Source organism: Hoplias malabaricus, chromosome Y (genome assembly GCF_029633855.1).
Source record: "Hoplias malabaricus isolate fHopMal1 chromosome Y, fHopMal1.hap1, whole genome shotgun sequence".
Classification (NCBI taxonomy): Eukaryota; Metazoa; Chordata; class Actinopteri; order Characiformes; family Erythrinidae; genus Hoplias; species Hoplias malabaricus.
This window is the reverse complement of record NC_089820.1, coordinates 48,138,349-48,163,416: the sequence shown is the minus strand read 5'-3', so window position 1 is coordinate 48,163,416 and position 25,068 is coordinate 48,138,349. Positions and strand designations below refer to the sequence as shown.

Here is a 25,068-nt window from a genome sequence, read left to right as displayed (position 1 = left end):
TACCAGATCGGTCTTAAATTATTTAAATTGTTAGTGGGTAAGGTAAACGGAGATGCAAGGCCACAAACTACTGTGGTTATCTAGTACATTGCCAAGTCTGCCTGGTAATAATGGTAATATTCTGGCACCATAACAGGTTACAATAAAGAAAAAAAAAAAAAAAATAATAATAATAACTTTGAGCCCAAAAGACTGAGGTTGCACATACACAAGGAGGAATCCTGGCCAATGTGCTCATAACTAGTTGCTATAGACAATTGATTCCAGAGACAAGAGGTAACCTTGGCTAAATTGGTGTAGTTTGTTTGTGTCCTTGCTTGAAATAATAATTGAAATCAAGTCTGTTGCTTATTGGTATTCTTTTTTCAACTTGTCCTTAAAGCATGTCCAAACACGGTTTGATTTTTAATGTGTATAGCGGACTGCATACAGAAGCAAATAGGTTTTACTCCAGTGATAGATTAATTTTAATCTGCATTAAAATATTAAATGAAATGTCAATTTACCTTCACACCAACTGTAGTAGATTAGTGAATTATTTTTTGGAGTTTAAGTTATTTTGTTTTTAATTTTAGCTTTTGACCATAGTTTTCATTTTTCCTTTTATTTACTCTACCCTACTCTATGCTGGTCCACAATTTCACGTGATGAACACCATCCAGAAAATTACTTATTTTAGACAAAGCATAATAGGACTGATAGGAAAACCCAGCAATTTTTTAAAATTCTACCCAATTAGGTGTAATTAGCTGTAAACTGAAAACAACTGAAAACGACGTTAACTTTGCCGCTCACATAAATGAACAAGTACTTCAAATGCCAAGGTCTATAAAGTTTGTTCTTATTGCTCTCATACTCTGTACAAAACTGGCATTTCTCCTTCAGCATTTCCAAAAACAGCAAAAATGATTAGTGTAGTTATTTGAAAGGTTGTGAACCTGTGTAAATTCACAGACACCACGTGTACTTGGGCCATTATATATGTCATATTTTTGGTATAACTTGTAATCTCTCTCTCTCTCTCTCTCTCTCTCTCTCTCTCTCTCTCTCTCTCTCACTCACTCACTCACTCACTCACTCACTCACTCACACACACACACAAAAAACCAAGTTAAATAAGGAACATCAATATAAAACTTTCTACTCTTATCTTACAGGCCAGTTTTGTAGCTTCAGGGAACCGAACAGACATCTCTCTTGATGACCCCAACTTCTGGGACAAATGGGCAAAGAAGGCTGAGATCGACATTGACACAGTCAATGGCAGAGTGAGTTGAATTTGGGAAGATGTTCTAATTGCTGCTTAAAGTTTTATGAGGTTATGGGAGATGATGAAAAATTTCATGTTTTTCAAATTCAAATTATTAAACATCCCAGCAAATGTGTTTCTTTTAATATTTTGCATAATTAAATCAAAATAAAAAAAAATAATAATACAAACAAAATATACAATAAACAACCAGATTCAGACAAAAATGAAACCTGACATCTCTCTCTCTTCTTTTGAGCAACAGAACAGTCTGGTTATTGACACACCAAGGGTGCGGAAGCAGACTCGGCCTTTCAGTGCCACTAAAGATGAGCTTGCAGAGCTGTCAGAAGGTGAGAGCAGTGGAGATGAGAAACCTAAACTACGGCGCACATACGACCGCCTCAACAGCTATGGACGTACAGAGTGCTTTCGTGTGGAAAAGAACCTCCTGGTGTATGGGTAAGAAATGTTGGCAAGAAAAATAAAATATAGACATAACTGAACAATTAGAAACATCTACATGTGTGTCTCAATAAAGTAGAATATCATCAAAAGTTCATTTATTTCAGTAATCCAATTCAGAAAGTGCAACTCAGATTCATTACAAACAGAGTGATCTATTTCAAGCGTTTATTTCTTTTAATGTTGATGATTATGGCTACAAAATCATGAGGGAGACTGCTGACTTGATAGATGTCCAGAAGGAAGTCATTGACACCCTCCTGCTGTATCCAAGCATATTAATGAAAAGTTGAGCGGCCATTCAGATATTTGGGGGAGATCCACGTGGAGCGGACCACACACAGACGTATCCAGGACATGGCCTACAACTGTTGCATTCCTTGTGTGAAGCCACTCATGACTCGGAGACAACAGCAGAAGGATCTTACCTGTGCCAAGTAGAAAAACGACTGGACTGTTGCTTAGTGGTCCAAAGTCTTGCTTTCAGATGAAATGAAAATTCAAAATTTTATTTGGAAATCAAGGTCTCAGAGTCTGGAGGAAAGCACACAATCCATGCTGCTTGTGGTCTAGTGTATAGTTTCTACAATTAGTGATGGTTTGGGGAGACATGTCATCTGCTGGTGTTGATCCACCGTGTTATATCAAGTCTAAAATCAGTGCAGCTGTCTACTAGGAAACTGTAGAGCACTTCATGCTTCCCTCTGCTTACAAGATTTATGGAGATGCTAATTACATTTTCCAGCTGGACTTGGCACCTTTTCACACTACCAGAAGTACCAATACCTGGTTAAATAACCACAGTATCACTGTGCTTGATTGGCCAGCACACTTGCCTAACCTATTGTCAAGAGGAAGATGAGAGACACCAGACCCCAACAATGCAAGGCCACTATCAAACAGCATAGCCTTCCATAACACCTCAGCAGTCCCACAGGCTGATAGCCTCCATGCCACGCTGCATTGATGCAATAATTCATGCAAAGGCAGTCTCGAAATATTGACTGCATATACTGTACATACTTTTCAGTAGGCCAACATTTCTGTATTTAAATTTTTAATTAAATTTTAATTTAATTTAATTTAATGATTTTAATGATTTATAATTTGGCCTTAAATACTATTCTAATTCTGAGATAATGATTTTGGGTTTTCAATTGGTTGTAAGCCATAATCATCAACATTAAAAGAAATAAACGCATAAAATTGATCTCTCTGTAATGAATCTATATGAGTTTCATTTTTTGAATTGAATTACTGAAATAAATGAACTGTTTGATGATATTCTAATTCATTGAGATGCACCTGTACCTTGTATCTGCACTCACTGTCCATTTATTTTGGCTCCACTGACCATACAGGAGCACTTTGTAGTTCTATAATTATAGATGGTAATCTGTCTGTTTCTATGCATACTTACCTGGCCTGTGGGGGTCCTGACCACTTAAAGAGAATGGTGAATTGGGGAATAAGAATATTTGCAGAGAAACAGGTGGAATACAGTTTGTAATTGTAGAACTACAAAGTGCTCATATATGTTGAGTGGAGCTTATTAAAGGAGCAATGAGTGTAAATACAAGGTAGGTGTTTCTAATTTCTTTTTATTCATTCAGTGTTTATAAAATTTACCAGAACTGGTGAAGTGAAGAAGTCAGGTTTTTCTTTTTTTTTTCTTTTTTTTTATTTATTTATTTTTTTTTTATATTCACCTTACATTTCCTTGCAGCTGTACAGGTAATTAATTTGCCCATCTTGAGATATGAGTCATTGTCTGCTTGAGTGGAATGTTTTCCTAAAATGGTAACATCTATAATGTGTGTTTTCAGGTGGGGCCGTTGGAGGGACATCCTGCAGCATGGTCGTTTTAAGAGACAGCTAAGCGAGAGAGATGTGGAATGGATATGTAGAGCACTGCTAGCGTATTGCCTTGTACATTATAGAGGAGATGACAAGATCAAAAGTTTTATGTGGGACCTGATTGCCCCAACAGAGGATGGCAGGACCAAGGAGCTCCAGAATCATCTGGGTAGGATGTCAGGAACTTTTTATTATTATTATTAATTGTGTAATCTACTGATCCTCCTTCATTTAATTTTCTTGGCTTAAAAGTTCTGTTTTACAAGTTATTCACTGATTAATGGTGCAATAATACAAACTCCATTTATTTAGAGATTATAGCATTATATTATGACAACCCCAATTCCAATGAAGTTGGGACATTGTGTAAAACCTAAATAAAACCAGAATACAATGATTTGCAAATCCTTTTCAACTTATATTCAGTTGAATACATTACAAATACAAGATGTTTAATGTTCAGACGAATAAAGGTGTTTTTTTTTTTTTTTTTTGTTTTTTTTTTTTTTTCTTTCTTTTTCTTTTTGCAAATATTCACTCATTTTGAATTTGAGGCCCGCAACACGTGTATTCAATTGAATGTAGATTGAAAAGGATTTGCAAATCATAGTATTCTGTTTTTATTTACGTTTTTCACAAAGTCCCAACTTCATTGGAATTGAGGTGCATATGTATAAGGTGAAGACATACATTTATCTAAAATGACCATACCCTGGCTGGGGCGTTTGGCAGGATGCACAAAGACTGTGTGTAATACAGCAAATCAAAATACTTCAATAGTCTTGGTGGATATTAAATCAAATATGTAAATTTAAACAAATTTAATCAAATGTAAAAAATGTATTTATTTGTTTAAAAGTGAGAAGTCTATGTAAATATAAGGATGTTATTTTCAAATGATCACTGCAACTATAATAGATATAATGAGGGGGGACTTGTTTTCACCAGTTGTAGATTTGGAACTGAAGACTGCATGTTTGTTTCCTCCAGGACTGTCCACACCTGTTCCTCGGGGAAGGAAGGGGAAGAAAATGAAAACTCAGTCGAGCACATTTGACATCCAGAAGGCTGAGTGGATCAGGAAACACAACCCAGAGCATATGCTGTCAGATGATGGATACAAGAAACACCTTAAGCACCACTGTAACAAGTATGTCTAAGGAATATTAAGAGTAGGCAGCACAGTTGTTTCACAACTATTCTCTCTGCTATACAGTTACAGGGTCCTGAGGTTGTGGGTTCAGTCTCTCTGTCTGTGAGGGTTTGTTTTGCTTGGTTTGGTTTCATCTCACATTCTTAAAACAGATGGATACTCAATTGCAATTAGCTTCGAGTGCAGTCAGTCAATTAGAAATGTGTCTGGTGAACATAAATATAATGCAAAATTATAATCCGAAGTAGAAAAAAGGTATAATGGAGCTTACATTATAGCTTTCTAAAACGCGCTTTGTGTTAAATATTTAAACACATCAGAAATTTGGCACACCCACGAAAACATAGGAAATACAATTTTACTGAGAGTAGTTTGGAAAGTGCCATGTTAGGGGACATTCGTTTTTCTCTTGAATTCTTGCAGTGGGTATCACAAGTTAGATTGAAAGCAAAGATGCACATTTTTGACTCATTTCAGCTTGGACTTTTGGAGTGAGTATATATGTGAGTGTTCGTGTATATGCAAGAGTTAGAGGGAGAGCACATGGCTCTTTGCCACCACAGAATGTTCCCTATTGTTCAATGAGTGCTCCACTGCACTATTCTCTCTCTCTCTCTCTCTCTCACACACACACACACAAACACACGCATAAATCCACAAGCCTGTATTGTTTACTTTCTCTCCTACACACTATATGAGCAAAGACATACTCTTCAGCTTTGCTTATGTCTGAGTTTTTGTACACACTATTTGTGTGTGTCCGTTTTTGATTCTCTGATTTTGTTTTTTTCTTTTGTGTGTGTGTGTATGTTAGTGTTATGGCTAGGTCCCATATTATTATAAATAATAATTTATAAGAACGTACATATAAATATTTGTGCTATCAATGATTAATTCAATTAACTGACACCATTTTAAGAGTAAACAAACTCCTAGTTTGAAAACAACCAATTTAAAGCTATTTATTACAAACTGAAAATTGTGAGCTGTCAAATTTACTGCAGCTGTAGAAAGTGTTTTTATGGAAAATCAATAGACAGATAATTATTTACAGCTAATGCCCGAGTCATATAATATCTAAAGACTAAACAGCTATGTATAAACTAATTAGGGTTTTTCTCTAGAATTGTTATTTTTAGTAAGGAAAATAAACTGTGGTGTGTTAAATCTCTTGAACCTTCATTTACCTAACAATAACACAAAGAAAAGACTTCCAGTGATTTCACTAATGAATTTGATTTTATATCATTTAGAATGTTTCCAGCAACTGTATAAAAGCAAAACAAGGCTGTATGATTACCTTAAAAATTACAGTTTCAATATCATTGTGATGATTCACTGACCTGTAATTGGTAGAATAGCAACACTATCTTTACTACTGTGGGCTCAAAACTGCATAAACTGCACTATGTAAATTTCTGAAGCAGGTGGATTTCAGGGGCAATGCTGTAAATGTGAATTATACTCTGCAGGTGTTAAAGCCAAGGACCAAAAATACCAAATCCTACCTAGTGTCGCTTCAAATCATATTTTTAATATGCATGGACTGATTTTCTGAATCGTTGACAATATTACATGCATTGTACATTGTAAAACAAAACATACGTTCTTGGCCACCTTCCATTTAATAATATTGTTTGACGGTTTTGGTGCAAAGTGGTGAGCCTAAAACAGCTGGATGTTGGAACTGTTTTCTTTGTATGTCAGTTAAGTAATAGTTCAAGGAAATGAAGAAATCATATTCTTATTGTTTATTATATTTAAAAAAGTTGTTATTAAAAAATACAGGGCTTCAGACACAGGGCTTGTGTGCACATATATTTAATATTATAACAATATTTTCATTTTAAGACCATTTTATACCACTAATATAATGATTATATAATAAAGAAATGTAATTACTCACCTTTAAAGCAATTAACTTTAGCAAAAACTTTTACAAAGTTATTAAGTATATTCTGAAAATTGAATGGGAATAAAATAAATAAAATGAGACAGAGATTATATTTTATTTATTTCATTTTTTAAAGCTATGTTTTGAGAGCATACTTGAGTTCTCAACTCACACCCCTCCCTTTTCTTCTCTGCAAAGGGTGCTGTTGAGAGTGAGAATGCTATACTACCTGAAACAGGAGATCATTGGTGCACAAGGTCAGACGCTGCTGGATGGAGCTGAAGCTGGGTGAGCATACCCTTGACTTTTCACCACCTCTGTCTGCCATCATGTAGCATCTAGAGAGTTTTTTTTTTTTTTACTGTGTGTATGTCACTGTTTACAGTACTGTTAGTTTTAAGCATACCTCCATTTAGCCTTTTAAACATTTAAATGTAAGAGTTCCTTGTAGAGTTGAGTGTTCATTAAATGCATTTTAAATTTTAAATTGAATAAATTCTGTCAAATTGTGCATCAGATTTAATTTTGCATGAAATTTAAGCTCCATGTTTAAACTTGAACCTAAACCCAGCCCTGTCATAGTATACATCAGCTTGTATAATTAATGTATAGGGGGCTATCATAATAAAGTATATAGTGTTTTACGTTTAATCCTTCCACACCTAACACTGTTTTGTCTCTTTTAGGGAGTTGGAGATTTCTGTTCCTGATCCAGACCATTCTGAACTGCCAGCTTTATGGTGGGACTCTGTTGCAGACAAGTGTTTGCTAATCGGCGTCTTTAAGCATGGTGAGAAGGACACTCAGACACGCCATTTCCTTGCTAATACTGATTGGCATGTCAAGTCGGTGCTGTTAGTCTTGTTGTCTTTTAATATTTTCACTGTCATAAGAGATCATATCAGTCTTTTTTCCCCTTTTTTATTTTAAACTTTTAGCATGAATAGAAAAATATGTTTTTGTTTTAAACCACATTAACAGACATTTAAGATAAGTTCAGGCAATTTTTCTATGTCCTTCCCTGTTACTCGCTTGGAGATGCAACAATGTGTGTGTATGTTGCAGGTTATGAGAAGTACAACACTATTCGTGCAGATCCTGCTTTGTGCTTCTTGGACAGGGTCGGCAAACCAGACGAGAAGGCCATCGCTGCTGAACAGAGAGGAAATGACTTTATGGATGGGTAAGATGCAAGCACAATTTTACAAGTTTTGCAATTTTGTGCAACAAACATTAACACGTACACACACACACACGCCATTAAAGAGAAAAAATGGAAACAAAAAGGAATGAATTTTTATTACTGTCTGAACTAGCAGTGTGCGCTGAGCTTTAAACATTCAGTGTTTGTGTGTATCTCTGCAGGGACGTTGATGACCCTGAATATAAGCCTGCTCCTGCATTGATAAAAGATGATATAGAGGTAAGACAGTTACATTTATTGCTTCCACTCAATAGGCTGTTGAATACATCAATATACAATAATATAATCCACAAAAAAACATAACATTAACAATATTATTCATATTTTTTTAGGATGATGCTTCTTCTCCTGGTGATTTGGTCATTACAGATACAGGAGGTGGTATGTATTTTTATTTATTTATTTTTTCCCTTCCCTTTTATCTTCTCCACCCTTTAGGAAGACACACACATACACAGAACCCCCAATTAACAAGGGCTATATTTTGTACGATTCAAAACGAAACTAGATAAAAAATCTCCCCTATTTTGTATCTGCATGGCATCTTCAAGTAAAGAGTGTTGTACATGACCAGCAAAGCCGAATGTTTGGGTAGCTTTTTTACTCATAAAATTTTACTGAAAAATATTTTTCTACACGTGCTGACGGGTGCAAGGAAAACTGTCACCAGATTATGTCAAGGCTTTAAATCCTAGGGTATTGCCAGCATACTTTATTCAGTAATGTTTTGGCTTTGTTGAATAATGTGAATAGGATGTATACAATTACTTTGCCATTTTAAATTTGAGCATCTGCAGATTTTGGTATCAGTAGGGTGTTCTGGAATCTATTCCCTGCTTGTACACTGTAACAACATATCTAAAAACTCAGCTGTCAAACTAAATCTTCACAAAAATGATTGATGTAATCTAAATGATGCTGCATTTAATCTGAAGTAATCTGTCAGGTTCTGTAGACAAGTGAGCCAAGATGGTAATTTCTAAAGTATTGGACTAAACATTTAATTTCTTGAGTAAAAAAAAGCTTTATTATTTGTGTTTGTGTATGCCATAGGTTGCTCTGTGTTAGACGGTGGAGGTGGTTCTCTTGGAGTTGGAACAGGAGCATACTGGCCATCTCCGTCAGCCTTAACGGCTCGACTGCGGCGTTTGATAACAGCTTCACAGCGCTACACTAAGACTAGACAGATCCTGCAGATTCACCAGACCCAGCAGACCATGGGTCCTTCACTCTGCCCTCTACCTCCTACTCTCACTGACACACTCAATCCCAAAATTGCTGCCAAGATTGAGAGACAACAAAGGTCAGAGAGGGAATATTTTACATCTACACTTTAAATGATACAGTTTAGATTTATTATACAAGTGAAATGAGCTTGAAGATCAGTGGTTTATATATTTATACTGAAACATGAATTCATTGCTTCTCAGAAGAAGTAACATGCAGGTTTTTGGGTTAGTCTGTTACTTCTGTTGCTTAATTTTTTGTCTTCTCTCCCTATGTTAAGGTGGACCAGGAGAGAAGAGGCAGATTTCTATCGAGTGGTTTCTACATTTGGGGTTGTGTTTGACCCAGACTTGGGCCGCTTTGACTGGACAAAGTTCAGAGCAATGGCTCGTCTGCACAAGAAAACTGATGAGAGTCTCCAGAAATACCTCTGTGTTTTCACTGCCATGTGCAGGAGGGTTTGCCGCCTTCCTGCAAGGGAGAGCGGTGAGTAACCTTTCTTTTTTCCTTTAACAGTTTGCTGTGGCCTCTGGCCAGATGTATGACACAATATGATACGCATTTTTGATACATATTAAAGAGCAGTCTTAAAACATATGCATTTGTTGACTGTTTTTAATGGTTTACAAGCTCCTGATTGAATTAATCTGATTTAGTTCATCAAGGTGTCGAGCATGAATTTGAGAAACAGATAGACTTTAATTAGATGTTTGAAAATAATGTAGCCTTGGACAACAATTATAGAATAGGTTGTACAATATTGCTTCAAACATTGTTGTCTACCTATTAAAACATTATATAGTATTTTTAACAAAATGATTACTGTTTTTAGATTCTTGTATAAAAGAAGTATAATACCTTAAATTTTCCCCTCTCTTGTGTTTCTTTTCAGATATTGTGGATCCTTCTCTCTCCATCCAGCCCATCACAGAGGAGCGTGCGTCCCGTACTTTGTACCGTGTGGAATTGCTCCGAAAGGTGAGGGAACAGGTACTGCGGCACCCGCAGCTTTTTGAGCGTCTCAGATTGTGCCAGCCAGGACCCGACCTGCCCGTGTGGTGGGAGACAGGACTCCATGACCGGGATCTACTAATTGGAGCAGCCAAACACGGAGTTAGCCGGACAGACTACCATATACTTCGTGACCCAGAGCTAAGCTTCATGACTGCTCAGAGGAACTACAGCCAGAACAAAGGGGTTTCAGCTCAAACCCAAAACCAGGCATTGCTGCTTGGGCAGTCCCAGACTCCAACACCCTTACTGCAGAACCAGGTTCCTGGTGCTCCGGCATCACCGCTTTTGGCTAACTCTGCCCAAAGGGAGGAGGAACTCCTGCCCAAGGAAGAACAATTTTCAGAGGGAGAGGAGGGGAGCAGACAGAAGGAGCTAGAACTGGAGAAGTGGAGTCCAGCCATTAGGCCTCCTACACCCACTGGAGAGATAAGGGTGAAAGAAGAAGTTGAAGAGAAAGGAGAGGAAAATGAGAGACGAATGGTGGCTGCCAGAACAAAACCACTCACACCAAATTCTGCAGCCCGGAAACAGAAAAAGTTGAGCAAGAGGAGTCGCAAGGAGGCCAGAAGAAGGTCGGGCTCAGACACCGACTCGGATGGCTCTTCCTCGAGTTCTTCATCAAGTTCTTCATCAAGATCCTCATCTTCATCATCATCCTCTTCACGATCAGGGTCTAGTTCCTCATCTTCGTCTTCATCCTGCTCATCGGGTTCTTCATCTTCCTCATCATCGTCATCATCTTCTGAGGAGAGTGACAGTGAGGAAGCTCCAAAGAGCAGTGAGTTTTTTGTTTTTTTTTCCTCTTTTTATGTTAAGATGCTACAAGCAGCTGGTGCACAGTGTTGAGAATTAGCCCCCCCCCCCCCCTTCCATCAGCTATAATAGATGTCTGAAATAATTGTTTGTTTCTCAATACACAGCCACAGGCTGATATTTTCAAATTTAAATTTTAAATTTAGCATCATTTAGCCACATTTGACAGGGACATCAAGGTCACTGAGCTATTAATTTGAAAGAAAACTGCTCTCTTATAGTGCACTTTATTTATAACATTAAATAAACCTGATACAACATGAAAAATGTTTGGAATTTGTGTGTTTGTGTAGCATCAGCCATGTCTGGGGTAAAAGGCTTTGATGAGGACAGTGTAGCATCTCACAGCACTACTCACGATGACATGCAGGACAGTCATGTGACCAACGGCATCACAAACACTTCCCACCCCTTCCAGGGAGGATACATGCTTGCTGCTTCCTATTGGCCAAAGGTAAACAGTTGTTGCCAATAGCAATGGTCCTGTGTTTTTTTTTTTTTTGCACTGTCTTTTATGGGATGTATTATTCAGTAATATAGTGATAATGCTGTTGTCTTCCATTTGTAGGATCGTGTCATGATAAATCGATTGGACAGTATTTGTCAGGCTGTGCTGAAAGGCAAGTGGCCTGGGATTCGGCGTGTATACGATGCAAACGCAATGGCCTCTTTTTACACAACTAAACTCCTGGACAACGCTGCTAACCTCACAGATGACCCTGCAGCCTCCACTCAGGTGTCAAAGGTGAAGAAGCATGATGCAGACAGAGATAAGGAGTTTTCAGTCAAAATCAATGATGTATGTTATTTTAAGTTCTCCCCCACCCATGCTGACCTGCAGTGGTTATTGCAGTGTTAGACATGATCTCTTATGCCTATGTTTGTTCTGCATTTATTTGCTTTTCCGCAAGCATTTTCTTTGTTTGCCCCTTTCAGTTTTTCTAGTCTTTCTTTTTTATCATTTTTAAATTGTGAGCATTTATAATTTTATACTCTTATTTTGCTTTATTAAACTGATTTTTAGCTTGCGCTTCTGTCACTGAACATAGCATAACGTTACAATTGCTAATTATGGTTTTTGACTTTTGACCTCTTTAGCTGGAAGGCAGTCTGAAGCTAACATTCCAGAAGCAAGGGCTGTCTTTAAAGCGCCCTCTGGAAGGAGAGGAGGGACCTCTTGCTCAACAGCAGTATCTGGCTAGGCTACAGGAGCTACAGAGTGCCTCTGATAGCAGTCTGACTGACTACACCAAATCAATTAACAATTATTCACAAGGTAATAGACCAGGACACTTATACACATTACAGTTGTGCTGGAGGCGAGTGGGGGTTGGGGGTTTAGCATGATGTGCAATATTGTGCTATTGTTTTGCATTCAATAAATTGTAATTGATCACATGCACACTTTCCCTTTTTTACTTTAATTTTTTTCATTTTAAAGGTGTAGGTGGAGTAGCTGCCATGACAGGAGTGCCTGGTATGGCTGGTCATGGGCATCTGAATGGAGTAGTTGATCAACCAGTGGTCAAAAAAAGGAGAGGAAGAAAGAAGAACGTAGAAGGGATAGATCTTCTCTTCATGAACAAGAGCAAGTCCCTAATTCCTGACCAGGTATGGAGAAATATAGACAAAAATTATGAGACATGATCTGTTCTTACATTTATTTTGTGTACAGTTTTCAGGTGTATGTGAAATGGGTCCCCAGTGTATGTTAAATGATGGTCCAATACAGTATTTCAAATCTTATTTTATCATCTTATGGTATCTCCTCTTTCTGTAGGGTTCATCAAGTTGGAGTGGGACTATCCCTGAGGGTACGGCCCCAGGACCAAGCTTCCCTCCTGGCATTGGGCCTACAGACACAGAGAGTAGAGTCCCTGTTATTAACCTCAAAGATGGGACACGGCTGGCGGGAGATGATGCACCAAAACGGAAGGATCTAGACCAGTGGTTGAAAGAACACCCAGGCTTTGTGGCAGATGTCGGAGCGTTCATTCCTGTAAGATAACAAGGATGGAATCTTGAAGCTTTTAAACTAAAAATACTAAAATGTTCTGAAAATAGCCATTTTTAATGGGATTGCTAGATATGTTATATGCTTTAACATCTGTTTCACAACCACTTATTTAAAAGGGCCTGAATAAGATGCAGTTCCAAGATGGACGGCCAAAGCAGAAAAGGCATCGCTGCAGAAACCCAAACAAGATTGATGTTAACAGCCTCACAGGAGAGGAAAGGGTACAGATCATCAACAGGAGAAATGCACGCAAGGTAAGTGGGATAATTCTTTATAAAATTGTTTTGTTTGTCTTTTAAGTAGGATTTCTTTCTTTACTTAATGTTTCAGGAAGTGTAGATTCCTATTCCTCTGTGTGTCTGTTACATCACCCTGTTTGTCTCTGCTGCTGACCTCCTCAGATTGGTGGTGCGTTTGCTCCTCCTCTGAAGGATTTGTGCCGGTTCCTTCAGGAGAACCCAGAGTACGGTGTCCCACCAGAGTGGGCTGATGTGGTCAAACAGTCGGTAAGGATTACATAAGTATAGCATTCCTCCTCAGATTTTTTAACAGTACACAGTAACGTTGTTTTTTCTGAAATATGGTAACAGACAGGGTACACAATAATGGAGGAGCTGGTGTTATAAATCTCCCTAAAGTAAATAGTTTCAAATGTTAATAATTTAATTAAATATATATTTTTTAATTCAAAATATTACAAATCCCAATTTTAATTTAAATTGTAATGGCTCTGTCTCTGCAAGGCCAAAGTTCTGTAAGAGTATATTGTCCAACACTGTCAAGTAAACTGCACTGATTAATACAAATTGTTACATATTATTAGCAACAAACAAAAAATCACCTACAAAAATATAAATGGCTTAAGAGTCTTGCAGATTAGGTGAGGAGACTGCAAATGAGTATGTGTTGTGAGACCAAGAAGGAGGAAGAATGTGTTATGCGCAAGCATCTGTGAGCAGACACATGCTCGGGGCACAAAAGGGTTTTGTATGAAACAAACAATGAGAAAGAAAAACAGTACATCTTGTGCAGGATGATTTACCACACCATGTGACCAGACTAGAGAGAAGAAAAACCTGAAACACATCTGGTGACTTACAGTGTTATGTATTTGAATTTCAACTGAATAAATGACAAAATGTCAGTTTTACAAGGCGTTGTACTCTGCCAAATATTTTTTAAAAGTGTATTCTATCAGGAAAAATGGAGATCAGCTGGCGAGTGATGGGGTGGGTTGTTTAGATTGAGTGGATTTCGTCTTATTGCTCAGGGTACCCGTGCAGAAATGTGACTTTTGACAGTCCACTAATATAGGTTTCAGACTTAGCTCAATGAGGCTGTAGCAAGGGGTGGTTATGGCAGATGAAGATGAGCAAAATTTTAAAACAGTTGTTTCCAGGCCAGTCCACATTTTTGCACCACTACTAACAGTGCATAAGGAAACAGAGAAAAAATGTACAATATATATGTATGATGCTACAATTTAACATTTATGTAGCCAAGTTAAATTCTCAGCATCACAACTGTCATATTTTTTTGTTTTCAGGGCTACCTCCCAGAGAGCATGTTTGACCGTATCTTGACTGGCCCAATCGTCCCAGAGGAAGTCAGCAGACGAGGGCGTCGGCCCAAGAACGCTATGGCCAGAGTCGCAGCCACGGCTAACCCTGGAACTAACACAGCAGCTCTGGGACTCAATCCTCTTCTGGCCAATGGCCTCCTCACTGGTCTGGACTTAACTAGCCTGCAGGCTCTCCAGAGCATTCAGTCCCTCCAGCTCACAGCTGGACTCATTGGCCTGCAGCCTGATACTGCCAACATGGCTGCCATGTTACCCATGATGCTATCTGGAATGGCCGGGTTACCCAACCTTCTTGGGATGAGTGGTATAATGGGAAAACAGGATGCAGCTGCAATGGCGACATGTAGAGAAAATCCAGGAAAGAAAAATGAAGAATCAACAGCTCAAACCTCAAGTGTGGACAGCAAGGTGGAGAGGACAGAGAGCTCCACAGCTTGCAGCTCAACAGCCACCGACTCTACCCAGCTAAGTGCTTCTGCCTCAGGCCACACGTTGGCCCTCAACCCCCTATTGCTCTCCAGTATGCTTTACCCAGGGATGCTTCTCAACCCAGGCCTTAATTTGCCTGTGGCCAATCAGCCGCAAGCTTCAAACCCTCAGTCCACCCCTCCAGATCAGCCCACCCCCTCTGAGGTAACGCAGCAACATACTGGCCTATCAAAAGAGAAGGATAAAGGGGATGGGGATAAAGGGGAGGAGCTTGATGAACAGAAGGACAACAGTGGTCCAGAGGGCTCCGGGAAGGCGGAGTCATCTTCCTCAGAGTCTGAAAGCTCCTCATCTTCATCTGAGGATTCAGATTCCAGTGATGAAGATTAAGTCTTTATACATATATAAATACATATTATATATTTATATACATCTCTTAGAAGTGTATACATACAAACGCATATAAGAGCACTTAGATTTCCTTTTTTCATGTAAATAAAAGACCTAAAGTGTTGTGTAATAAAGATTGAAAAAAATTGAAAAAGAAACAAGATTTTACAAATACTGGAATAAGATTTCAGTATTTGTATAGGTACAATGTTGTTTTGAAAAGACATTTTGCATGTCAAGAAAAAAAAAGAGTAGATTTATGGACTTTGTGAACCTGTATTGCACAATGATGTATACAATTGCAGCAGAGGAGAAATTGGAAAAATTGGCATTACTGTATTGATTATGTTGGAATTTAATTTTATTAAAAATGAGAATATTATTGCTCAAGCGGAGCTGTATAATATATTTTGCGTGGGGAAAAACAGAACTTGACTATTTTGGTTTTGTTTTGTAAATAATTTTTGCAGGATCATAGACATCCGGATTTCACAGACAGTACCGTAAACTTAGAGATACTTCAGCAATAACACAGGCAGCTAACGAATGTCACTGAAGCTGTAGATACCGCTGTCACCACAGTTCACTCTACATTATTCCTCACCCATTCTTTGTTGTTGTTTTTTTTTTTTTTTTTGACAAGGCACTTATTTTCTCATCAAACTTTCCTTACTTATAATTTTTTGTTTTCATATTACCTATATTTTCTTTTTCTTTATTTCTAGTCATCCTTTGAGTACATCCTCTTTATCCTTGTATACCAGCACATACTTCAGGCCCTTTTGCCACCTGTATCAGATAACCAGTGTACTAGAAATGTCTTCTGATAACTCTTCCAACATAGTGAAACAACTAAATATGTATTTGGTAATGCTTGGTCAGTCACATCAGTAATTGACCCTGATGCAGCAATTACATAGTGTAATAACATTCAAATGTGTAACAGATGTAGACACTTACAATGGTAGTGGGAAAGGACAGCATGTCAGATGCTGAATTTTGGATGGATCTTAAGAAGTTTAATGATGTGTGTTCACATGCCAAATTTTCATCCCAAATAAACTGGACTATAAACGGAAAGGACAGTCATGTCTTATAAAGTGGCAATTCTTGAAGGAAAATATTATAAACGTGCTGATTCATGTCTTTGCTGTGCTTTTAGGGCTAAGGCTAAAAATGCTAAAAGGCATAGTATTTGTGTTTGAGAGCAACAAATTTAGTCTTACCTCCTAGTTGGAATCCAACAGCTTCCTCTAATGCTTGTGTATGGTGTGCATGAGCATGTTTATATAAGGCATCCATTAAGCTGAAAAGTCGTCTTCAGTGTGACCTGTGTGTTGCGTTTTCAGTTGTTTGGGATGTTCTGTTATTATTGTCGAGTTTGTCCAATATTTGAAGTGAGTATTACAATATTGGTCTGTTTCCCAAAAAAAAACAGTATTTGAAAATATATTTGAACTAAATTTCTGATTAACAGAATGTTTACTCTGTATCACGGTTCTCAAACTCTAGGCTTATTGGGCCTCGTTTTCAACAAATTAAACCGAATCAGGTGCGCAAGTGCAGGAAAAACTCAACTTTGTGATGAGGCTGCCCTCCTGGATACAAGTTTGAGAATTCTGCCCTACAAATGTAATGTGGCCCATGAATGCACTCAGAAGGAAAGAATGTGACATTTTGTAGAGGCGTGTGTTTTACTATGAGACAAAACCTTAAATCATTTTAGGGCTGTCACTATAGATCTCATTAGTAACGGAGTAATCTGTTGATCATTTTGATGTTCAAAATTAATTATACATGCAATTTATAATATCTAGCAGGTTATTTCTCGTCATATACATGAAATCTGTGTCTACAGACATGTTCTTGTCGGTGTGGCTTGTCCCTTTCAGTGATGTACAAAAAAGCAGTGTGAATGTTATCCAAACCTCTTTGTGGAAAATGTTCAGATGGCTGAACAGGTTTATAATGAACTAATTTATCATTTAAATTTGTAACTTTGTAATCGGGACAGCCATAGATCTGTTGTTTCTTCATCAAAATAAGAACTACGTGTAAGCTGGATGACTAGGCCAGTTATGTCATTGTCAGCCAGGGATGACTTTGAGCTTTAGTTGTCTAACAAAGACACACTGTTTTTTTTTTAAATATCTTGAAGGAAAAATTTCCACTCTAGCCTGTTCATTTCCCATACGCTAACACATCCGAATGGTGTTGTGGAGCAGGGAAACGATTTCTCTGCACAGGTTTACTCCGGGACTGAAATCAGGGCATCACATTTTATAAGCATGATTTTCATTGGCGGATCAACCTTGGAGTCGCAAAAGTGCCAATGACATTTCAGTATAGTATTATCCATTCACAAGTAATGTCCTATAGTTAATATTTCTCGCTGATCTTTGTTTTGGCTGAGGTGTAAATCATCCAGGAAAGACATCAGCTAACAGTTTATGCAAGATGTTTTAACTGTTTTAAAGTTTTCTTATGACCATGATCAATACATTTGGGATGCTGAACGCTCCAGATGAACATTACTGTAATTTGAGTCTCACCTGTGTCTCCACAAGTGCTGATAGTTTTTTAAAAGCTGTTTTAGAAGTGCTCTTACGTCATACCTCTGAACCGGCTCTTCGGGTTATTGAAGAGAAAATCATTGTCCCATTTAAGTCAATCTGTTTGATTTAGTTTTACATAAATGTATACCTTTCGGAATCACATTCACTCTTTTATTCATTCTACTCTCTACAAAAGTGACCAGGGCACTTTTTCTGTACTGTGTGTTTGATAATGGTGTTTCTTAGGTTTTCTTTCCTCTATCATTCATATCTTAGACTGTTGGCATACTAATATGGCATTTTGGCTTGACATGTTTAATTGGCATTTAGGTTAATTATTATATACAGGGCTTTTGCTGTGTCATATTTTGTAGCTTGCTTTTTTCCACATTGCAGCATTTCATTAATGTAATAAGCACATCATTCATCCATTTCAGTTTTATTGTTTGATGTACATGATAGGGCCTCCTAATAATTGCAATTGCCTTCTTTTTTAATTAAAACCGCAAACTGATGTTACTGGAAGTCATCTAAAGACTTTTGACACAGGCTAAGCTACTTCTCTTCATCCAATAACACTTAACACATCCCTACTCTGAGAAGAAATGTATATATTTCTCAACATACAATGCATCCTGTTTTTTTTTTTCTTCCCCAATATTGTGTGGCTAAAGATTTGACTTTTTTTCTTCTTTTTTTCTTTCTTTCTTTCTTTTTTCTTAATGTAAGTCATTGATATTTAATTAAATAGTTCAGGTAGTATTTCATGTATACTGCGTTGATTTACATTGCACACTGAACTACTGACTATAACCACATCTTGGGACATTACACCTGACATGCAAGCAGAATAAAACCTATATACACTACTGTAAAACAATAAAAAGTAATTTTTTCTCTAGCTATGTGAAGTAGACATGGAAAGGGTGCAAAAAAAAGAAAAAAAAAGTTTTGTTTATTTTTATGATTCTTTCTTAATACTTTTGGCAGGTGATACCAGATTATCTTGGGGGTCTTTTGTTTTATTGATATTTTTTTCTTTTCTTTTTTTCAAATTGCAATATTTGCAAGTTGTGGTCTGTGTAGTCAAAATACTTCAATACTTCATGTAGTGAAGAATACCTGTCTTAAGTCATTTCTAATTTATTGAATTACTTTCTATGAAGTTCTATAGAGGAAATTGAGGTTTAATTATTTTTATTAAACGTATTCTGACTATCCATCATGTCTCAATCACTTTGTCAGTATTACCTGAAGTTGATGAATTGACATTCATTTCAAATGATAACTTTTTTTAACATTTTTGACCAAATGCGATGCAAAATGAATTATCTGTGTCTGCTGGATAGTGGTAAAACGTTTTTCTTTTGGGCCTAAGACTGACTAGTAGTTAAAGGCTTCGTGAAACTGACCCACTTGTCCTACCCACCAGTTATCACAAAAAGGTAAACAAAATCAAAACGATCTTGTATTTTGGATTCTTAATTCTAGTAGCAGTAGATTCAATCAACACTTGCTGATTTGGCATTGTGGCAATTGTACAGAATATGTACGTAATTTAAAATGTTATGAAATAATTGTACATACAAAATAGCTTCATTATGAGATGAGAGATAAAACATTCAAGCTTAACCTTTCAACTTTTTAGCACTTCTTCAATGATGAGTGTCATTTGTGTGCAATGTACATATACACTGGTCAACAACATAAAAATAAAGCTCTCAACACTCTAGATTTGGGCCAGTCCAAGTCCAAGCTGATTATATGTCGAGTATGAATGCCTGTCTGAAACATTATAAACAGCTTTGGTGCGTAATCTGTACTTTGTTCATTTCGTAGTGTACTACATAAGGACTGTTGATCGCGATTTGAGACTAATCAAGAGTCAGGACCACTACAGAGCAGGTATGGTTTGGGTGGTGGGTCATGTGGTGGTGGTAGTGTCTGATATGAGCGGATCAAACTGTGCTGCTTGAGAATTGTCCAACAAATTAAAATATCCATTACCCAAATAATAGCAGCACTATATTGGCCTTGACCGCAGAAGAGCAGGCAATGAAGCAACAGATGGACTAATGGTAATTGTAGAACAACAAAGTGCACGTAACAGACAGTGGACTGGAAGGGCAGAAACAAGGCCGTGGTGATAATGTTATGGCTGATTGGTGTATATACATATTTATTAAATATGTGAATGAATGAATTATATGGTAATATAATAAGCTGATGTCATTTGATAATGTAGGATAGGCAGCTTGAAAAATATAAAATTATCAATTAACTTTTCCATAAGTAATCATGTTTTCTCTTTGATACAAAGGCCAACATTGGACCAATCCTTTGGTAGTTCATCTCAGCCCTAGTTCAGCTGTGGGAGAAGCTTGAACTACTTTTATTGTTGTAAAGTAGGTAGATATAATGGAGTAGAACACAAACAACCCCAGTTGTAGACAACTCTGTTTTTGAGAACTAAATAGTTCAAGTTACAGATTAAATTGCACAGTAGCCATTACTTATGACACATTTCCACTGCATGGTGCCTACACTTCTTAACTCTACTGGACCCTACTCACGTTTTGGTCCCTGTTCCTTTTCCACTACCACAGCTCCCCCCTTAAAATGTTGCTGGTGACATCACGAAACACTGTCTAGTGAAAACAGCGGGCTGCGGAAATGTAAATGTAAACGCATAAAAATGAAACTTGCATTTATTTTTCATTTATACAACAAAATGTTTCGTCTGAATTTAGTCCCTTTATTGCTGCCAACACATACAAACACACAGTAACTAGTGCAGTCGGAGCAGTGAGCACACATACAGAGTGGGTGGTTTTTTTTTCCCTTGTAGCAAGGCCATTGATCCAAAACCAGACAAAAAAATGACAAACCAGAATACACAGACACACTACCAGGCTGCCACATGACGAAGTGAACTTTTATATCTTGTTAATCTGGCTTAATCCAAAACTGGGATAGAGTACACTGCCCTGCTTGACTTTTCCTCCATTTTGGATTTTCATCCGTCGTCTGTCTGTGCTTCCCATCCTCATTTCTGTTGGTTGATGTTGTTTATTTATTTAAGCATTTATTTATTTATGTGGCCAGGTTCTGATGGATGAATCTGGGCAGAATGACTTGGCCCAGCTCTGGGCTGTCGTTCACTTTGGAACTGGCAAAATTCCATTTGCCAGAGTTGGGCTGGATATCTTATATCCAGCTGGCCAGAGGTTTGTGTTGGCAGTTTCTATTTGTCTCTGCTTACTGTCAGTTATTCCAGATCAGAGCTTAAAATTTACATTGGCTTCTGCGGTTTGAGGTTTTAAAGAGTATTTAGTCTACACCCGCCACCACCACCATCATCATAACATAACACATATACTGAGAGAGAGAGAGAGAGAGAGAGAGAATAAAAACAGAAACAGTAAAACGTCCTTCATACTCCAGCCTGAAGAGCAGTGGAATTGCAGTGAATATCTATTGGGGTGCTTTTAAGCCTTTGGTGATCAAAAACTAACCTTCCAAAAATATTCCACACATGTATCTAACCTCACTAATGCTCTCTGGGCAAAACACAATCACATACTCATAGAAATATTCTAAATTCTATTCTAAAGCCATCCCAATAGAGCAGAAGACTCCCTTATTGATACTTAATTTTAGAATAAATTTAAATGACCAGATATTCATAAATGTTCAAAAAAGCAGAAGTGTCCCTAATTTTAGTGTAGAGCTTCTGATTTTAATGTTGTAATGTATATCAACAGTCCTGCAAAAAAAACATAGACTTAAATTAGGGTGCCATAAAATGGGTGTTTATTCATTTCTAATGCTCCATGCAGAAAACAAGCTAAAGATACAAAAGAGTATTTAATAGTAATTGAAGTATTATTTGTTTCAAATACACACTAAGCTCAGCATTATATGATGGAAAACAAAGTACTTGACAAGTTTTGTGTGAGAAAAACAGTGTACTTAAATATAACACAGTGAACAGAAGGCTGAAATTGGAGACATGATTGAAGATGATGGCGTTGCCTCAGTATTTGAGCTGCATTTCTCTTCATTATCTTCGTAGACACAGTGCCTTGCGAAAGTATTCGGCCCCCTTTTGCCACATTTCAGAGATATAAAATTTTAATTTATTTGTGAAAAATCAACAAGTGGGACACAATCGTGAAGTGGAATTAAATTTATTGGATGTGTCAAACTGTTTTAACAAATAAAAAACTGAAAAGTGGGGTGTACAATATTATTTGACCCCTTTACTTTCAGTGCAGCAAACTCACTCCAGAAGTTCAGTGAGGATCTCTGAATGATCCAATGTTGTCCCAAATGACTGATGATGATAAAAAGAATCCACCTGTGTGTAATCAAGTCTCTGTATAACTGCACCTGCTCTGTGATAATCTCAGGGTTCTGTTCAAATCTCAGAGAGCATCATGACAACTAAGGAACACACCAGGCAGGGCTGAGATACTGTTGTGTAGAAGTTTAAAGCTGGATTTGGATACAAAAAGATTTCCCAAGCTTTAAACATCCCAAGGAGCACTGTGCAAGCAATCATATTGGAATGGAAGGAGTATCAGACCACTGTAAATCTACCAAGACCCGGCCGTCCCTCTAAACTTTCATCTCGAACAAGGAGAAGACTGATCAGAGATGCAGCCAAGAGGCCCATGATCACTCTGGATGAACTGCAGAGATCTACAGCTGAGGTGGGAGAGTCTGTCCATAGGACAACAATCAGTCGTACACTGCACAAATCTGGCCTTTATGGAAGAGTGGCAAGAAGAATGCCATTTCTCAAAGATATCCATAAAAACTCTTGTTTAAAGTTTGCCACAAGCCACCTGGGAGACACACCAAACATGTGGAAGAAGGTGCTCTGGTCAGATGAAACCAAAATCGAACTGTTTGGCCACAATGCAAAACGATATGTTTGCCATAAAAGCAACACTGCTCATCACCCTGAACACACTATCCCCACTGTCAAACATGGTGGTGGCAGCATGGTTTGAGCCTGCTTTTCGTCAGCGGGGACAGGGAAGATGGTCAAAATTGATGGGAAGATGGATGGGGCCAAATACAGGACCATTCTGAAAGAAAACCTGTTGGAGTCTGCAAGAGACCTGAGACTGGGACAGAGATTTATCTTCCAACAAGACAATGATCCAAAACATAAAGCCAAATCTACAATGGAATGGTTCACAAATAAACGTATCCATGTGTTGGAATGGCCAAGTCAAAGTCCAGACCTGAATCCAATCGAGAATCTGTGGAAATAGCTGACTTGAAATAATGGGTCACCATCACCTTAGTCTTCTTGTCAAAGTGATGGTGGCTTGCATGTGCAATCACACATCCTCCTCATTAAACACATTTCTGTGATGAGTTAATGTTACTTTCCATATAATCTGATGCTAACACATTCAGTGACGGCTTAGTCATTGCAAAGGCAATGTGAAGGCCACATTTTTCACAGACCATAATAACATCATCATGGTTGGTAGTTGTGTTTTTTGTTTAAAAAAAAAAAAAATTGAATCAGAATGTACAAAACAAACAGGTTGTACATTAAAGAGCAGCACATCAAGAACAAAAACAATATGTAATTTCTATGAGTATGAGTATGGCAGAGTAAGATGAAGCATGAAGACATACATATTTAAGGAGAGGCAATACAATAAGACAAATCCTTATTCAGTCAGAGGAATTGGGAAAATATTCCTGGTAATTAGAAAGAAATATATTGCTTTTTATTATTAATCAATCTGAGGGATTCAATCATGTACTTAAGTTCTGCGAGAAAATGAGTTTTGTTAGGTATCGAATTTGAGAACTTTTGCTTGTGAATAAAAAAGTTTGCATTTATAATAATGAAATTAAGCATATGTTCGAAATTACGATTTTCAGAGTTGGTGTAAGAGCAGATAATATCCTTGAGACTGAGTGTACACAGAATTTTTGTCAAGAAAAAAAGGTGAGATTCAAGGTCACAACAAAATTTCTTGGGTATGTCACAGCTAAAAAATAAATGTGACGTTGTTTCTGAATGTTTTTACAAAAAGTACAGGAGTCATTAACATCAGTAAACTTAGCAATAACACTGTTCACAGGATATATGTTATGCAATATTTTAAAGTGTACTTCTTTGGCTTTGTTGGGAATACAGTATTTATGAGGTAAGAGCCAGGCCTTTCTCCAGTTTATGTCCTCAATTTGAGCTCTCCAATAGAACTTACCCCTAGGAACAACACTGTTCTTTCTGTGAAAGCACCAGCGTATGTGTTTGTTGTTGCACTTTCTAACTGTTAGTTTAATTCCTTCAAAAGTAAGCGTAGGTAGTGTTTCTGTAAATTCATTTTAACTCAAGTGATTTTTAACAAGTTGAATTATCTCTTTGGGAATAGCACTTGTTAACTTGTTAAATTCACTGTATGGAACAGGAAAACTGTGGACAGACATAAAGTGCTCATAGGTGAACATATTGCCAGTGCTATCAAAAAGATTAAGGATGTGGTTAATGCCTCTTTCAAACCAATTAAGCAATAAAATAATTTATTTCTAGTCAAGATATTGCAGTTATTCTAGAGGAGAGCCTTGTGAGGTGAAAAATTGTGGACAAAAGCCAGTCTCCATGCTCGTAGGGCTTGCAGATGAAATTTAGATAATTTAATGGGTAATTTATTAGGCAGAATATTACACTTTAAGAGGAAAGACAGGCCTCCTAATTCATGAAAGATGTGATTTGGGATGAAAAATCAGATTGAGTCATGGCATAGAAGACATTTTTTAACCAGTTAACCTTGAAGGTGTTGATGGTGTCATAATAGTCAAGGGTTTCAAGACCCCCATCTGCTTTACAGTTTGAAAGTACACATTTCTTAAGTTTGTGTGATTTATTTTCCCATATGAAACTTTTGCTAACTTCTGAAGCTGTTAAATCATTAATGTAAAGAGATAAGAATGGATAGACAAAGCGAGATAGAACTCTGCTGAGAACAGACAAGTTCCTTTGAAGCCAGGAGTTGAAAATGGATTTGGTTTTCGATATTCTGTTTGCAAAATGTAAATGTTGTATGGCAATAAGATTTTTAGTTATGCTTATACCCAGATACTTAACTGTCTCCTTAACAGGAATATTGTGAATCATTTCCTCATTACAGTTATGTAGAAACATAATTTCACATTTGGATAAATTAAGTGTTTAACCTGAGGC

General features: G+C 37.4%; 1 protein-coding gene across 5 annotated transcripts in view; it reads left to right on the top strand.

The window, feature by feature from the left end:
* The window catches only part of LOC136677661 (chromodomain-helicase-DNA-binding protein 9-like), a 91,134-nt gene extending 71,742 nt beyond the window's left edge, over positions 1-19,392 (top strand). For 2 of the 5 annotated variants that reach the window (XM_066655250.1, XM_066655249.1), the window contains exons 19-38: positions 1,158-1,268; positions 1,515-1,711; positions 3,541-3,740; positions 4,562-4,721; positions 6,817-6,906; positions 7,305-7,408; positions 7,684-7,801; positions 7,984-8,041; positions 8,155-8,203; positions 8,876-9,125; positions 9,330-9,535; positions 9,942-10,841; positions 11,170-11,330; positions 11,445-11,675; positions 11,975-12,152; positions 12,318-12,487; positions 12,657-12,875; positions 13,010-13,147; positions 13,295-13,399; positions 14,440-19,390. In XM_066655250.1, the coding sequence (XP_066511347.1) occupies positions 1,158-1,268; positions 1,515-1,711; positions 3,541-3,740; positions 4,562-4,721; positions 6,817-6,906; positions 7,305-7,408; positions 7,684-7,801; positions 7,984-8,041; positions 8,155-8,203; positions 8,876-9,125; positions 9,330-9,535; positions 9,942-10,841; positions 11,170-11,330; positions 11,445-11,675; positions 11,975-12,152; positions 12,318-12,487; positions 12,657-12,875; positions 13,010-13,147; positions 13,295-13,399; positions 14,440-15,294 (4,500 nt within the window). In that variant the 3' untranslated portion in view covers positions 15,295-19,390. Of the gene's footprint in view, positions 1-1,157; positions 1,269-1,514; positions 1,712-3,540; positions 3,741-4,561; positions 4,722-6,816; positions 6,907-7,304; positions 7,409-7,683; positions 7,802-7,983; positions 8,042-8,154; positions 8,204-8,875; positions 9,126-9,329; positions 9,536-9,941; positions 10,842-11,169; positions 11,331-11,444; positions 11,676-11,974; positions 12,153-12,317; positions 12,488-12,656; positions 12,876-13,009; positions 13,148-13,294; positions 13,400-14,439 lie in introns of all 5 variants that reach the window. The other 3 variants (XM_066655248.1, XM_066655251.1, XM_066655252.1) reach the window with 3 other exon arrangements.
* The last annotated feature ends 5,676 nt before the right edge of the window (positions 19,393-25,068 follow it).